Genomic DNA, 17,535 nt, shown 5'->3' with positions numbered 1-17,535 from the left:
CCAAAAAGTTTTCATTGGCTTTGTTCCACGTTCCTTTCGTTTTCGTTTTCTGACCCTGACCCCTACTCTCATACTATTCTAGATTCCTGTAGTCTCGGCGAACTATTTTGTCTTTATATTTCATGTTTTATATTATTGAAGGATTATATTATGAAAACTATTGTGGATTGCCTACCTCTCTTGAGCCAATCTCTCTTAATATCTCATCTCAAGCGTTTCGTAGTTCAGATTTTTTTTTTCATATTGACTTTCTGTACGCAAGAAATGAACCCGTTTTAAGAGCTTTGACCGAATGTTACAGATTCATTCGAATTGGCTTTGCTTCTTTCAACACTGTCTTACTGATCTACTCAATTCTGCCTACAAATAATTTGATGTTGAAAGTTTTGTTATATATTTGTTCTTACGGGTTAAGATTATTATTACGTCATTTGTTAAAACATCTGTAATAGTTTGTAAGACCATAAATAAATAAAGAAATAAATAAATACATGTTTTTTTCTTTAAAAAAATATATTTAACTCACCTATTCCTGAACCAGCTTCCAGCCGCAATGAGCCCCACTCCCAGGAGACTCTATGTGGTCGTGGATCGGCACAGACTACCAATGACATAGTGGCCGGTTCGCCACGCTTCACTGAGATGGTGTGCATGGATGGATGTGGGCGCAGTACTTGGGGAGCACCTGTAATGAAATAAAATAAAATAAAACATGGTATTAATAGAAGTTTCAAAGCAGCAAAATTTGGCGAGAAATATTATTTTACTTAAACTATAAGAAATAGAGACTGGAGTAGTAATCATAAAATCGCACTAGCTTTTGAGATAAGAAGAACTAAAAATGAAACTGTTTTGGTGGTTTTTCAGAAGATTGGTCTAAAAAAATACTATAGGTCCGTTATACCAATACGCTGAAAATATAATATTATACAAAGGAACAGATCAAGAGAATTTTTCAGTTTGTTTTTATATGGCACTCGTTTCTAATGTATTTTTGTGTGCTGTAAACAATTCTGCTCATTGGGCCATATACGCCAGCTCCAAAAAAGGCAACTTTTAATAAAATAGTCGGTTATAACGGGCCAATTACAATTCATAATGAGCTAAGCCAATAAAAATTACAACTCAGGGCCTTAAACCTGATTATTATTACCACAAAACCGCTGTAAATTTAAAAAAACTCAAATTAATTTGTTGCGAAGTTTCAGACCACCGAAATTGTAAAAAAAACAACAAAGCGAAAAAGTTAAAAATTTAAATGTTTGCCTTTGTGGGTTCACTGAACGATGACAAAGCAATGGCACTAACCAAACGAATTGCAGTTCCAAACCAAAAGCTGGATAAGCTGCGTCGCAGAAACACACACAAACAAATTAGGTGAAGCGTGTGACGCTTTATTAAAATTTTTTTCTTTTGTTTTTTTTTATTTATTTTAATAAATTTTGTTTTTAAATTTAAAAACAATTTTGTAAAGCAACAACAAAAAAACATTCTAGAAATTAAAAAAAACATCTCAAAATGGAATGCGTCAAGAAAAACAAAAACAACATTGAACGTGATGCTCTTTGTTAATATAGAAAGAAGCAACAACAATGTTACAATAAGCTACAACACGGTTGTCCATTTACAACTTTGCAACACGAACGAGTGCCGCTACTATTACACAAAATATGTTTTTGGCTGTGGCAATCTACAGAGGCATTACAAATATAATATATTTAACTGTTTGCATAGCTACATACATTTGCATCACATATGTAGGTACATATGTAGAAGCACAGGCTTATATGGCTAAGAAAAAATACCATTTCGTTGTGGCAGCAACATCTCTGAAGTTAAAAGTCAAACCATTTAGTACGCATTCAAGTTTATAAACGTCTATTCGACAGAAGTCATACTAGTACAAAAGGGACTAGTACCTTACCAGTTGCAAATTTACCAATTGCAGATCTATGCGAAAATGCAAGTAAATAAAAATGTTTCTAACGTTATGGTTGTACGAAATGCGATCGTTTAGGTGACCGCCGTACTATTTGAAAGTGCTCAGGTTCGAAAGCCCGATCACGAAGCACAAATTTATAGAATACGTTTTTTTAAGGCGGTCGTGCCTCAGTAGACAATGGCAAAGCTCCTCATAAAAAACCCATCGATCTTTCGGAGTCGGCTTAAAACTGTAGGTCCCTCCGTTCGTGAAAAAACATTAAGACGCAAACAACAAAGAGAAGGAGGAACTCGGCCAAATACTTAATAAAGAATGTAATCGACAATTATAATCGCCTAGAAGTAGCCACTGTGTCTAGAGTATTTACACACTAAGTGTGCACTAATATTCCCACTTATTGGTGTTTCTATTTATTTATTTTTATTTTTAAATATTGACCGAACAGTGACGGAAAATTAAATCAATAGATATTAGAGCAACACATCTTTTCCCACCAGATGCATTAAAAAAAAATATTTTTTTTTTTCGACATTTTGAAAACTACGTTCAATAACTGCGTAATATTATTCCTTTAGTTATATTCTCTCTTAATATGTACGCCCTCTACTTGTAGTGCTTTCAAGCCATTTCCTATAGACATCTATCAAATTATGAAAATCTTTAAGCGATATGGACTGCCAGTAGCATATGCTTCATCAGGAGTATCAACCTAGTGAATGTCGTTAGAACTACATATCGCTTAGGAATAAATTTATAATTATATAATTATATAAAGCCCACCAGTTATACGATGCTTGGAACTTTGACGCTCCGAGCGCCATTCACCTTTTGTTTTCTTTTATGATATTTGCGGTGTTTGAGTCTATTTAGTCAGCGTATATTTTAAATTTTGATTTAATCTGGCCAAGATGTGGGTTTTTAGAAGTATTTTAACGTCGGCGCCACCTCGAGAGTAATATTTTCACTATCTACGAGTATCAGTGAAGGTACCGTAAAACTCGGTCCCGTATGAGAAAAAAACATACAATTATACATATACAATTGTTTCGTAATTTTTAGGGAGCGACCGTAGTTCGGATTTTCAAGTAAACCTCAAATTGGTAAAGCCGCCTTTGATATGCTGTCTTCTGTGTGGCGCAATAACAACATCAACGTTCATACAAAAGTTGGAACTTTCAAGTCCAACGTAGTATCGGTTCCACTTTATGCTTGCTGCACCTGGAAAGTCACCAATTCCAACACTACGAGCCTTCAAATTCTTATAAGAATGTGCAAATGGAGCCAGTCGAAATGCTCGTAAAACGCCAAAAATGGAGATAGATTGGGCACACTCTACGCAAAAACGATGCATTTATTGTCCCATGAGGGATTAAGGTCCTGAAGAAGAAATGCTCTGGATTTGGTTTCATTTTTGGCTTCAGCCATGTTCGCCCACAAAACTTTAGTTCGGTTTCGGTTCGCCCCTTTCTGTAAAACGCTTTCTTTACATTTCATTAATTTTTAGTTCTTGTAAAAGTTTTTTAATAATAATATCAAGGTAAGGTTAGGTTGGGTTATGGTGGAAGCCGGCCAGTATGACTAACTCTCTTAGTGCTTACAGATCCGTTCTGGTTGGTTCCCATGCCGAACACTTCCGTAAGAGAATAGAAAAAGTATGTATCTATCTAGAAAACCTGTTCTGATTTAAGCTAAGGCTGGAATAGTGCAAAAGAAGTACTCAACTGTTTCTTCCTCTTCCTTATCTATACAACTTCAATAATATCTATGAGAGAAAACTCCTAGTCTCAGGGAATGCCTGCCAAATAGCTAATGGCCGGTTATGCAAGTCACGACCCTCGAGCTATCCGCTCTTGAGAGACTAAGCAGTAACTTTGACGTTTTCTTATTTATTTGCGGCCATAGGAATGTAGCTGTGTATTCAACTCTCTATGATCTATAGGCCTCTTGGATAATTTTATTCTGAATTATTAATTTGCTCGTGGCCATAGGTATCCCAATAGCATTTCAATCACTGAGCAGTTGAAGAGTTGTACCGTTCCTGGCTAGCTCATCAGCAACGAGTAATCGCTCAGTGCTGCAAGTTAGCTCTATGCCGATTGATAGTACCATCAGCGAGGTGAAAATGCGGAAAAGCTATTATTTTTGTTATTTTGCTGATACTCTAAGTTATCGTCTGAAAAGTAAATTTGAAACTGACTCATTTATTTATTTGTATTTTTTTAAGTCAGCTAGCTCAATTATTTTGTAGAAAATTCATATACTCCTATTGAGAATCTCTTTAAGTATACCGAGCGAGCTGGGTGCAAAATACTCCATTTGCATTCAAGTCGCCTTTGTTTATCCCCATTCTAATAAATGTTGCATGCAACACCGCGGTGACATAATGCAAGCCAAGTTATTAAAAAATCATAAGCAACAGCAACAAATACAACCAAGAAAACATAAAATGCAAATCCAGTAAGGTCTAACTCGGAAGCATGCATACTTGGGCGTGATTGCTACAAATGCCACCCATACATACGGAAGATATGCAAATGTACGTACATATTTATGTAGTTATATGGATGCCAGGAGGAACCACAAAAACTTGTCAGTGACCACAAAATAGAAGAAAACCCTACATATTCTGGTGTACAGCAAAAACAATAACAAAAAAATCGAAAAAAGTATTAAAAGTGCAAAAGATATTTAAATTTACTGCCTCAATGTGTGTGCCACACGCACATAATTTATGAGCTGGTGTTACAGCAACAACACCAACAACGAGAACTAAATGCCACAAGCAACAAATATTTCGCCTGTAAGAAGGAGCTGCTGGTGCTGCCATTATAGCCAAACCAACAACAACACTAGTAAATGCAACAACAACAACAATAGTAACTGCAACTGCAACTACAACCATAGCGTTGAGAAACTTTTTTCATTTTAATCTCTCTCAGCTTCACTTGATTCTTGTTTTTACTGGCTATGCTGACTTTACATTTCCACATTTGAACTTGCAACCAGATAAATTTTCTGCTCAGTTTGCTTGACTTCGGAGCTGAGTTTGTTAGTTGTTGCGGTTTTACTGATGTTTCTACTGTTGTTGTATTTTTTACTATTTTTTCTTCCTTACCCTGTTATTATTATCCTTGTTGTCATGTTGTTCCCATTATTGTTGTTGTTTTTGGTACTTGCTACTGACCGCAGTTTAGTAATCTATGTATGTACGACATGTGTAGCAGAATAGTAGCAGCAGCAGCAGAAACAGCAGCTGTTGTGGCATTGTCTGTTGTATGCCGCAAATATATAGGGGCACACCAATGCACTGCATACACCCCGCGACAAAATGATGGCACATCAACATTTTCACCATTTTTACTAGTTTTGGTTTTTTCTTTTATTTATTTATTTATTTTTTTTTTGTTACAATATATTTTGTTTTGAAGTATTCATAATTTTTACATAAAAGCACAGCTCATTGTTGAACAAAAATACATACAATTTACTATATAAATCAAATTTACAAATTTTATGGAAAAATTAGAAAAAATTCTACAAACTTTTTCCTCAAATTTTACGATTTTTATTAGAATTTAGAATAATTTTTGGTATGCAGTTTTATAGTTTATTAAATTTTAGGATCACAAAGTAAAAGTTTGAAGTTGCTGAAAAATGCCGTTCATTTTTTATAATTTTACATTTATAATATTCTCCATATAACCAAGTTGTTTTTTTATATGGAGAAAACGCGCAACACCGTCAGGAGAAATAATTATGTAATTATTTTTTTAATATTCTTTATTAGCTACACTTTTATACAAAAATACTTAACAATTAAAAAAAAAAAAAACACAACAAAAAGAAACAGAAAAAATGTAAAAACTGACCAAAATATTGATGTGCTTTTATTTTGTCGCAGGGTTTATGCACGTCATTTAGCTACTGCCACATTTAGTTGCACCCATTCCTACGAGAAGGCATACATACATATTTACATATACATACATATGTAATTCTGCACTATATATTTATGCATCCGCTTAAAGTGCAGAAGAACCTTAAAAGATTCACTTAGTTTAGTTGGCATGAGCAACCTGACTTGAGATGAAACTGGATATTTTTATAATCTTTACGAGTGATGTGTGGCATTTTTTTTTGTAATAAATTATGTAAAGTGAAGTGGGGTATTCCAGTTTTCAAGAGAGAGAGAGAGAGAGATTCTAAAAAACTCCTCATATTTTATTGCAAAATTCTAACGAAGCGACAATGAACGGAGGGCGATGGGCACGAATGCGCCTATGCTTGGGCTGCTAACCAAGGGGTCGCGGCATGCGAGTCATTTTTGTAATACAGAATTCGCGTGATTATTACTTTTCATACTGTACACAGTGCATCAGCCGTTAACAACTTGCTTATTTGGCAATTGTCTAATATTTAACCTATAGGAAGCAAATGAGGCAAAAGTGATATGATACTATATTTAAAAACAAAATTTTCTAAAATAATATAAAAAATAATATATGTTTGAAATAAAACTCACTAGCTTACATATGTAGCAATTTTACAAAGTTTTACTATTTATAGTAATCTTTTCTTTTGTATTGCTTTTGCTTCAAAACTTGTACAAATATTTGATTCGAAAATCAATCCTCCTTTTGGATAATGCATTTTTTGCAGCTATGCCAATTGTAACATTGCTGCTTTTTCCGATAATATATCACATTTTTTTTTACTGCTAATCATGTTACCATTATTATCTAAAAATAAATTTTAAAAATTTTAGGATCATCTAAAAACAGTGATTTGGTTTGATTAAATTTCTCCCGTTTTGGTCTACCTGTGACCATCCAAACTCGTCCGAATTTTGAGATCGCTCAAAACTAAGTTTTCAACACTATACAAAAAAAAAAAAAAACAAAAAGAAAGCACAAATCATCGAGTCAGCTCACTTTGTGCTCACAAATTTCGTTGCATTTGTTTTTTAATTTTATTGTTTTATATTGCACAAAATATTTCTTTTCTAATTTTCCATAGTCATTTCATTCGGGTTAAAACTAATGACACTTAATTAAAATTTTCAACCAATACTCGTACATTCAAACGAGTAGTCAAATAGGCATATTTACATTTTGTGCTTTGGTTCTTTGTTCACTGTATACACTGTGTTCGATTCAAATCATGGAATTTGTGAGTATCAGAAGAAAGAAAATCAGTAATGGATTTCAAACGTGTGATTGCATTATACTTGGCTAGAAAATCACAACCAGCGATCGTTCGTGAGCTCGAGCATTTTAAAGTAAATAAAGTTTTTTTTTATCGCACCATTCCTCGTTACAATGATCCTGGAAGCATCGCGAAACGTCATGGAGGTGGTCATCAAAAGACTGCAATGTCATGTGAAATGGTTCAAAAAGTGAAGAAGCGACTTGAGCGAAATCCCCTACGAAGTGCCAATCAAATGGTGAAAGAACTGAAAATATCTGACCGTAGCATCCGTCGCATACTGAAAAATGATCTCAGATTCAAGCCTTGAAAGATCCAAAAGCGCTTGATCTCACACCAAAGCAACAACAAGTCAGACTTGAAAGAGCGAAGGAGTTGCTTTGCTCGGCCGAAAGCTGTCAATTTCCGAAAATTGTGTTATCTGACGAGAAAATTTTTCAAATTGAGCAATTCTTAAACTCCTAACACGATAGGGTTTATTTGAATGACCGTTCATAAGAGAATTTCAGTAATCAATTAGCCACCAGGAGGCAGCACACGCCACAGGTAATGGTTTGGGCCACTATAACCGCAGATGGGGGCTCTCCAATCGTTTTCATCCAGCCTGGTATTAAGGTAAATGCGAAACCTTATCGGGAAAGTATTCTAAAGGTTGCTTTGAAGCCATGGGCAGACAAATATTTCTTTGGCAGACCATGGTCGTCACAAAGCTCGAGTGAACCAAGAATGGCTAAAAAACAACGTTCCGAACTTCATAACGTCCACCCAACATAATGCGGCACAACGATGTTGATTAGATACCATTTAAAATACAGTGCTTTAAAACTTCATGCCACGAATTCTACAAGCCGCGTCAACATCGTTGAAAAAAATTGGTCGAGACTTAAGTCTCTCAGCCATTTATCGCCCGGATTTGACATTACTGACACTCTTGGGCACAATTTCTTAGCAGGGGGATACTTTAATGCAAAGCACACGTATTGGGGGTTTCGTTTCATCAATCCGACGGGATGCCACCTGTATAATACTATTATAAATAGGAAAAATGAATTAGTTATTTCATCCTCTGGGCAGCCGATAGTAAGGAAATTTCCTACATAATAGATTTCGTTGACATAAAAAATATAGAGAAGAAATCGATCCCATAAAAACAATTAATGATTTATATTCCAATCACTTATCCGTACTTATGAATCTACTTGTGTAGCTCAAACTCATTGAGCCGATTTACGCGGCCTCTGTAGGACAGATCTTTTTTTTCCATAAGAAGCGTTATCAAAGCAGAAATACACTGCGGTTCTTGTCATTGGCTGTCCCCAGCATGAGCACCATTAGAACAAAATCTTTTTGTTTTGTGCCTAGATTTGAAAACTCTTTGAAACCCCTGTGTACTTCTGAATGGTAGTCACGCACCCAAATATGGTCAAAATCGGCTATGACGGCCGTAAACTTCGTACTTCTACTGAATCTAAAACATTAAACTAGAATTTTTAAAATTATATAATAAATATCTTGAACATCTAAAACATCGCGTTTACTCACCCACAACTTGCAACGAAATAGGCTCGGACACAGCAACACGTTCCTGTTCGTTGATATAATTTGTTGCACGGCATTCGTATTCGCCTTGATAGTCGTAGGTTACATTGTCGATGACAAGTCGCGGCTCACTGCCACGTTCCACAAACTTCGAACCGTGGGCGATTCTGTGAATGAAAAGACAAAGGTATTGAAATCAGTAAAGCATTTCCACAGCTTATCGGATGAGAGTCTTGCCAAAAAATATGTGGGCATTAAAAGCTGAAATAATTTCCAACTGAAACTGCCAACTCCCTGGCATTTGCTTCAAATTATTTGCATATTTAATGAAAGTGGCACTTGTTGTTGTGTCGCTTTCTTTTTATAAAATAGTTTGTTTTTAATATATGTCATGTATTTCATATCGTCGTTTTTTTATTGCATGCCACATATTACATTTTGCCCTTACGGCTCCTTATATTCAGTCGCATGTGCAACAAGCAAATGCATGTGGGCTCACTGATTGACTGCAAGCCATGTTGCAAGTATTAAAAAATTCCTCATGGCATTCTTATTGTGATATTTTACAGCGCCAGCAATGCAATATGGAAATATTTTATTGAAGGCAATATGCACGACCTCTTTGTGAGTAATTTTGAAAGAAATAAGAACAACGTAAATATTCACTTTAAAATGGAAATGCATGCGCATTTTGTAAACCGAATATATTTTATGAGCAATGGCAAACCTCCGGGTGTATTTATGTCATGAGAAAACTCCTCATAAAAAATCATCTGACGTTCAGAGTCGGCTTAAAACAGTAGGTCCCTCTACTTGTGCAAAAAATTCAAGACGCACTTCACAAATAGGGGGGAAAACACGGCCAAATACCTAAGAAAGGGTTTAAGTGCCAATTATGAGTATATATCGTCCCCTTAGTATAACAATAGCCTATGTGCTCATAGGCTATTATTTTTTTATTAAATTTTTGGATTCTCCATCGTCGATTTTATATGTGGTCAAAATTTTATCAAATTCTAGTTCCACAAAGTGGGTCAAAACGTCAGTCAAAAAATAATAAATATTTACAGACATAACGAGATTTGAGTGAGAGCTACTTTCGACAAAAAGTTTGAAATTCATTTTCTCAAAACATCAAAAAATTTATAGGCTATTTTAATACTAAGGGGACGATATGATACTTTGCTTTAAAAAGTCCGTAATAAGAAATCGAAAATAAACGTACTATTGTAATTGATAAAAAAAGGATAATAAATCGTAGATAATAATAAATCGATGTCAATGGAATACCGATAATTAAGGGGGTAACAAAAGTAGTAAATGGTGCATAGTATATAATATCGTAAACCGCAGGGAATTTATAAATATTCCAATAGTTAGCAGTAAATAAATAAATTGATTATAACTACAATAATTCCATAGAGTGAATAACTGACAAAAATCGACATTAAAGAAAATGAATCAATATTAAAATAAAATACTACATATGTAAGTGAAAATGGATGATCGACTTAAAATTCCAAAATAAATAAATATTCATTGCTAATAAAAATATTAAATAGATAAGTAAAGATAAACGGCTAAAAGTCTATGGGAGAAACAAAATGTATGGTTTTGGATTCACACGGCTATTCCTTGTGAGCACAGGACTTATTTAGGTGTCAGATCAAACTTTTACATGCAAATCAATGCAAAAAACCAAGTTTATATATATAAAAGGTGAAGTCCAAAATAATCGAGACTGGCATCATAAAAATCTTTTTGATGTCGCCATCTTTTTAACGAGTTAGTGAGTTGGAAGTTCCATCCTTAGCTGAAAGCTTGGTGACATTCGGTTCAGTGGAAGCGAAGTTATTGCGTCTAAAGTGTCAGTATGTTTGTGTCAAATGAGTTTCGAACAAAGAGCTAATATCAAATTTTTTTTTTCAAAATCGGTAAAACGTTTACCGAAACATTTGAATTAAAGACAAAAATGTATGGCGATGATTGTCTATCTCGTGCCAAAGTTCATGACTGGTTTACACATTTCAGAGATGGTTGTGAGGACATCAATGACAATGAACATACGGGCCGCCCAAAATCAGTTTCACTAAACACTCCATCGAAATTGTTCGTAAATTTATCAAAAATTAACCGAACGATGATGAATTTCATGGAATCAGAGTTGAACATCTCCAAAACATCGATTTATCGCTTTTGAACTGATCATTTGGACTTACGAAAGGTCTGTGCAAGTTTCATTCTGCACAAGTTAACTGCGAACCAAAAATTGCTCAGAATTCCACATTCAAAAGACCTCATTAAAGAGGCGAGAAAAAACGATAACTTCCTTTACAATATTGTAACTGGTGATGAAAGGAGGTATTTCCAACATGAACCTGAAACTAAACCTCAAAGTGGCGAATGGAAGGCCCCAGGAGAGCCACAACCCATAAAATAGCGTTTGGAAAAGTCAAAAATCAAGTCGATGCTCATTTGTTCTTACAATTCCAAGGAAATTGTCCACAAGGAGTTCGTACCAATGGGCCAAACCGTCAATGCAATTTATTATCTTGGCGTTGTGAAGCGTTTGTTGCATTGCATTCGTCGAATTCGCCCTGAATACCGCGAAGAGGAAGCTGGCGCTTATTGCTTATTCATCGATCCACCCTTGTGACTGATTTTTTGTCTAGAAATCGCATTTTAACCATCAATAACTCACCGCGTTCGCCTGATATGGCGCCTTGTGATTTCTACCTATTCGGAAAATTGCACTTGGCCATGAAAGGAAAACGTTTTGCGACCGTAGAGGTAATCCAAAAAGCTTGTACCGACATCCTGAAGGACTTTCTGGTCAGTGACCTGACACACTCTTTTGAAAGGCGTTCGCGCAAAACAGTGTATCGAGGCCAGAGGGGACTATTTTGAATAAATAAACTCAAAATTATCAGAACAGAACTAATGCCGTTTCTATTTTAGCTCAGTCTTGTTTATTTTGTACTTCATCTTGTATATAATTGGAGCTTACACTCTTTAGTGCGTGTTTGGTCGAGTTTCTTCTCGTATTTGTGGTAAGCGTCTTGCTGTTTTTCCACAAATGGAGGATAAAAAAAGGTGGTGCTAAATTCGGTCAGGATCAAATTCTATATAGGGTTACTGGGAAAGTCGTCCTAGATACTTAAGGGGGGAGCCTGCTTTAGGGGCTTCAAAAAATCGATTTTATTTTTTTGGATAAATGTCTTCACAAACTATCCAAGAATGTGTCCTCAAAATTTCAGAAGCAAATTCAAAATATTTTCGGAGTTACAGAAAAAATTGTGAGCAAGCGTCGAGCAGGTATACGAGCGTATATATTACCTGGCTGTGGTATATACAAAAACTTTGACGGGAGAGATAGGAAACAAGTTAAACGTCCTATCGAAATGAGATAACATTGATTGTATTCGGAATTAAATTCTCTTCTAGTTGAACCTAAAAAACCTTAAGAAAGTTATGGTTAGCCCACTTTTTAAACAATCCAAAAAAATGATTTTTTTTTATTATAATTAGCGAAAAATTATGGAATTTCTCAATTTTTGTTTAATTTTCTTGGTTTAACTAGAAGCTATACTATACTAAAATAAAAATTTTATGGGTTTTTGGTTTCAGATAAAAATTGCGACCTGCATCTTTCCCGCCGCACGACACATGCACACTCGGGGCGCCTCGGCAAAATGCTTGTACCAGGTACAATATAACATATATGTATTTTAACGAAACAATTTGAGAAGGCTGTTGAAATATATAACAACAGAACCTGAAAGTTTCGTTTCAATCGAATATTTCTCTCCTTCTCAAAAAAATCCACGAAGAAATCGATTTTTTGAAGCCTCTAAAGCAGGGGGGAGACATTATTATAAGGTAATTTTTGATAAATTTGGTTATCTTATGTGATGTTAAAAAATCAACCGTTTTCAAGATATCCGATTTTAAAGATTATTTTAAAAATAATTTTTTGCTAGAACGTTCTTTTAAATGTTAGTTTAAGGTGCCATGGTTTGCCTGTTTTAGTTAAAAGGTATGCCAATCCATAAAACCCATCAATAAAATTTTACCCATGCCCCAAGAGTTAAAAATGACTGCTTTATACAATTGAGTGCACCGAAAGAATATAGAAAATATCGATCTATAGATTGTCCAAATGTTGTAAATGAATACAACTGCCATATGGGTGGTTTGGATTTGATGGACGGGCTTATTGCCGTTAGCACATCCGTATGAAGGCTAAAAAGTGGACAAATCGCATCTTTTATCATATCTTGGATATGTCCATGGTAAATGTGTATATTTTATATCACCACCTACATTAAGGACAGCGCTTGTGTCAACTGCCTAACTTTTGTAGTGAATTCGCTGAAGTGCCAAGCGATCTGTGGAAGAAAACCTATTTTCCACAAATGACGTTTGTTACGACCAGATTGGTCATTGGTGTAAAATGTTAGATCAATCGGGCAAAAAATGAGCTGTTGCAAGTCTGAAATTTAGGCATTTTGTCCCAAATCCAAGTAAAAAAGTTGTTGTTGTGAGTACCACAACCAAAAATTAAGAATAAAATAAGAATTAATATTCAATACGAAAAAAAAGTTAACAAGGTAAAGTAAAATTTAATAAAAAACGCATTGCAAATTCGTTAATTTTGACCAAAAATTAATTAAAACTATTTTTTGAGCACAATAGAAAAATCAGGGAACCTCAATCCTCAAGGCAACCTCCCCTTTGAGAGCAATTGTAAGCACGGTCCTCAAACTTCTCCAAATTTACCTACTTTCCCTGTTTCAAAACAAAAATCCTCCAATTCCATTTCTTAGCCTCAAAAACTTATCCTTTCCAACCTTATTGCCGCATAATAGTCTGCGCATTATTTGCATTGTGGCTCCTAAAACAAGCAAAAACAAACAGTTACACATTGCATCAGTGGAGCCAGCAAGAGGAAGCGGGCCGCGTTAATAGTACAGACACACGAAATTTAGCGAAGTCCTCAACCATCTGTGCGATCCTTCTGGCAGACAAATGTGAGGCACTGATGGCGCTCCAAGCAGTAAGAAGACGTTGTTCATAAGCAACGACAGGTGGGCATTCCCACTACTTAGGACTGGAAGCGGCAGGTTAATCACCTACCCTGTCAGAAATCAAAACAGATTAACGAAATTTTCAAGGCCATATGCTCCCGAGAGGAGTGAACAAGGAGAAGAACAAAAATAAATTGTTCCATAGTACAATACGTTTCTTAAACTTGAAGAAACTTATTATCTTCTGGAGTATCGGAAAACAATTTTTCATTTTCTTTATTTGCATTCATTTCTGAAATTTTATTCTATTATATTTTATTTTCCAACACAATGTATAGATATGTATGTATCGTATAAAAGGGTAGATAAATTTGTACGAAACGATTTTTTTCGACATAGCTCCCAGCATATTCGGATTCGGATTAAATTTTAAGAAAAAATCCATTATACTACAGCTCTAAAGTCCATTTTGAGCCTCCAAAAAGTTTTAAAAGAAGCTATCTTTAATTCTTACGAAAATTGAGAGAGAGTTATGATAATGAAAATAGAAACTAAGAAAAATGCTCCTCATGTTGAAGGTAAAAAGGACCTAAAACTAAAAGAATTATAAATGGATACATAAGTTGAAAAGAAGAATTATAACCAGAAAAAAATTTTAGCTATAAATAATATATAAATAAAAAATAATAAATAAATAAAAAATATTGTTAAATTTAATTTGTGTTTGTTTTTTTTCCACCAGTTTTAGTTTGATTTAGATATAAAAAAAAATTACATACAGTCACTTTTTCTATGAAAATGTTAAGAAGTTACATGTAACTTGTTTTGTACCTTTAAACTGGCGTTCTTTAAAAATAAAATTTTTTATACAAAATAATTTTTTTTTTCCACCAAAAATTGGGGACATAAGTTTGTAGTAAAAAAATAATATTCATAAAACTTTGGTCAATATTAATCTTCATATTACCTTCGTATTAATTAAACATAGCTTCTTTTGAAATTCGAGCGGCTTGAAATTGACTTTAGAGCTATGCGCTATGGACGTTTTTTAAGAAATTGATGTAGTATCCGATACTGCTTGTACCGATTGCGAAAATAAACGAAAATTGACACACCCTAATGTACATGTACTGCCTTAAATAACGATAGCACTGGGACTTATTGGTAAATTTTTACAAGTTTAACAATTTCTTTTATTTATGAAAATAAAGTTCAGTTTGCTACACAAATCAAATTAATAAAAGCATCGAACTTCGTGCAATTTAAACAAAAAATTAAACGAATTTTCATCAAAATTTCACATTTTGTAAGGATAATTTTTAGAAAAATTTCAGGTATGCAGTTTTATAGTCCATTGAGTTTTGGAGCAAAAAGTTTAAGTTTCAGAAGGCTTGGAAATCGCTTTGAAATTTTACAAGTTTTTTCGCTGACGATGTCTGTCGATTCTTCCACGTAAAAAAATACCGTGCATTCATTCTAAGGAGAAATTTCACAAAACTACCATCAAAAAACATGTCAATAAGTTATATTAATATAGGTAGGGGATCATGCAGCTAGACCAACCAACCTTTCAATCACATTTGAATAAGTTGTCAGGCGAAGGGAGTGAAATAAAGTATTTTCTACTATTTATGCGAATGTCCAGATCCAAGAGCAAGACTTTGCTCTTTCGGCAAACCTTTCTTACAGTAAATTAATGAAATCTCAGACAATAGAGATAAAAAGTGTGCAACTATACGTGGATCTCACGAAATGGATTTGACTTAAAAAAAAAAACGACATCACACGGGAGCAGTGGTAATAAAACGGTGCTAGTCGCTAATTATCATTATTTCAATATAAATACTCAACCACTTCACCAACAACATATTTATTTAAGGCAGTGAATAATTTATTTTTATGTATTCATATTTTTTCCATCAAGAGCAATTGAGCTAAATTGTTAGTCTTCGTATTTTATTGTTATCACTAAAACATTGTTAATTCTATTATTTTTCCAAGTGCAGAAGTCACTAGTCACTTGTTTGCTCATAATAAGATCCAGGCACTGTAGTGTAAATACAAAACTAAAGCTGAGCGAAAATCCATCAAGGACTGATCACAACGTACAAACCATCTTAGCAAACAGATGTGCAAATAAGTGATTTAGTTGATTGGAAAAATTAAAGCACATCGTCTCGATTATATTTTCCAACAGTGTATATGCAGTACCAACGCAAGGTAAGGGCCTCCTGTTCAGATAAACAAATTGCTTACAATTTCTAGACACTGATAATCTAATTTGATTTTTTTTTGCAGGATATGGAAAGTGTATAGAAATCATTATTATTCAGTCTAAGTACTTTGCATAATATGACACACACACTAATACATATACATCCACACATACTAATACATACACAAATACAATCTGCAGCTTAACGACACTTATCATTCGAGGCATCTTATTAAAGTGATTGGGATTAAATGGTGATGTACACTTATACACACACACTCAAGCAATCGAATAAGTGAAGATGTGAGTATTGCCTATTGCCTCTGGGTGAAAAAATGTTAATTTAAATTGCGCAAATCAAATTGGACTAGCGCGACTGTGAGAAGCATGAAGTAGTAGATTAGAAATGTGCCTTCTTAGGATCGTGCTTTCTCAGAATCATAGAAAAAAGAGAGAGAGTGATTTGTAGCAGGATTTTTTGAATTGCTTTGCAAAAAAACAAAAAAAAAATAAATAAAAATCTCATATGATTGACTGTAAGTAAATTTATAAACAAGGCAATATGACAATGGCAACAAAAGAGTGGAATAAGAACACAAACAAGTCACATTGACGGCCAACGTGACACACAAACGCCTGGCAGAACATACTGACAAACGCATGCATATAAAGAAAACTAGAAAGAACACTTTTATAAGGCAAAAGATATTAAAGCAAATTAAGAGTGCAAGGGGTGCTCGTTAAGTAAGCAAGTTTGTCGATTTAGATTCATACTCGCCTAGGAAAATGTAATTTGCAATGCTGATTGAAGTGGAAAATTCATATGACTCATACGATATTCAACTGCGGGAGCCACTTGGAAAGAAACAGGGAGTGCTACTTTTTTTGATGCCACGATATATAAAAGCACACAGGAAGTTTGTTTTTTTCCAATTTTTTTCGATGCCAAAGTTCTTAAAGAAATATTTCAGAAATGAATTTAGCGCGGGAAGTTTGTTTTTTCCCAAATTTCTTTGATAATTTTTCGAGCAAGAATATTTAGTGAGAATTCTAAGTACATATAAATTCAATGAATATGAATCTCGATCTCTTGTTTGCAAAAAGTGTTATAAATAAATAAATATCATCTGCAAACCAGTGGTCGTTTTGAGCTACTATGCGATTGTCCCGTATTCGAAACCCACTGTGACACCATCAATCTTCATTTTATAGAAAAAGTTTCTTGCAATAGCTTTCACACTTCGTATCTATACGTGAAAGAAAAATCTATTCATAAAAACCATTTGCCGTTCTTAGTCGACTTAAAACTGTAGGTCACTCCGTTTGTGGAACAACATAAAGACGCACGCCACGAGTAGGAGAAGGAGCTAGGCCAAACACCTAACAGAAGTGTACGGGACAATTATTTATTTTTTACTTACGTTGTAGAAAAGCTTCACATAAAAACCATCTGCCGTTCGGAGTTGGATAACATTCAAGACGCCTACCATAAATCGGCAGAGTAGCTCAGCCAAGCATCCCACGAATTAGATATAGCTGTATATTGTGTGTAATGTTCTCACCCAAAACAAAAAGAGAGAAAGTTAAAAGTTAAAATAAAAAAAAAA

The 17,535-nt window shown here is 34.4% G+C and overlaps 1 protein-coding gene across 1 annotated transcript in view; it reads right to left on the bottom strand.

The window, feature by feature from the left end:
* The window catches only part of LOC129253191 (irregular chiasm C-roughest protein-like), a 215,594-nt gene that overhangs the window by 116,209 nt on the left and 81,850 nt on the right, over positions 1 to 17,535 (bottom strand). Inside the window, exons 9-10 of the mRNA XM_054891468.1 lie at positions 8,690 to 8,853; positions 527 to 685 (exon numbers count right to left, since the gene is read on the bottom strand). Of these exons, the coding sequence (XP_054747443.1) occupies positions 527 to 685; positions 8,690 to 8,853 (323 nt within the window). The remainder of the gene's footprint in view (positions 1 to 526; positions 686 to 8,689; positions 8,854 to 17,535) is intronic.

This window comes from Anastrepha obliqua, chromosome 1, assembly GCF_027943255.1.
Source record: "Anastrepha obliqua isolate idAnaObli1 chromosome 1, idAnaObli1_1.0, whole genome shotgun sequence".
Lineage (NCBI taxonomy): Eukaryota > Metazoa > Arthropoda > Insecta > Diptera > Tephritidae > Anastrepha > Anastrepha obliqua.
The sequence above is the reverse complement of the archived record's forward strand: the minus strand, read 5'-3'. Positions and strand labels throughout refer to the sequence as shown.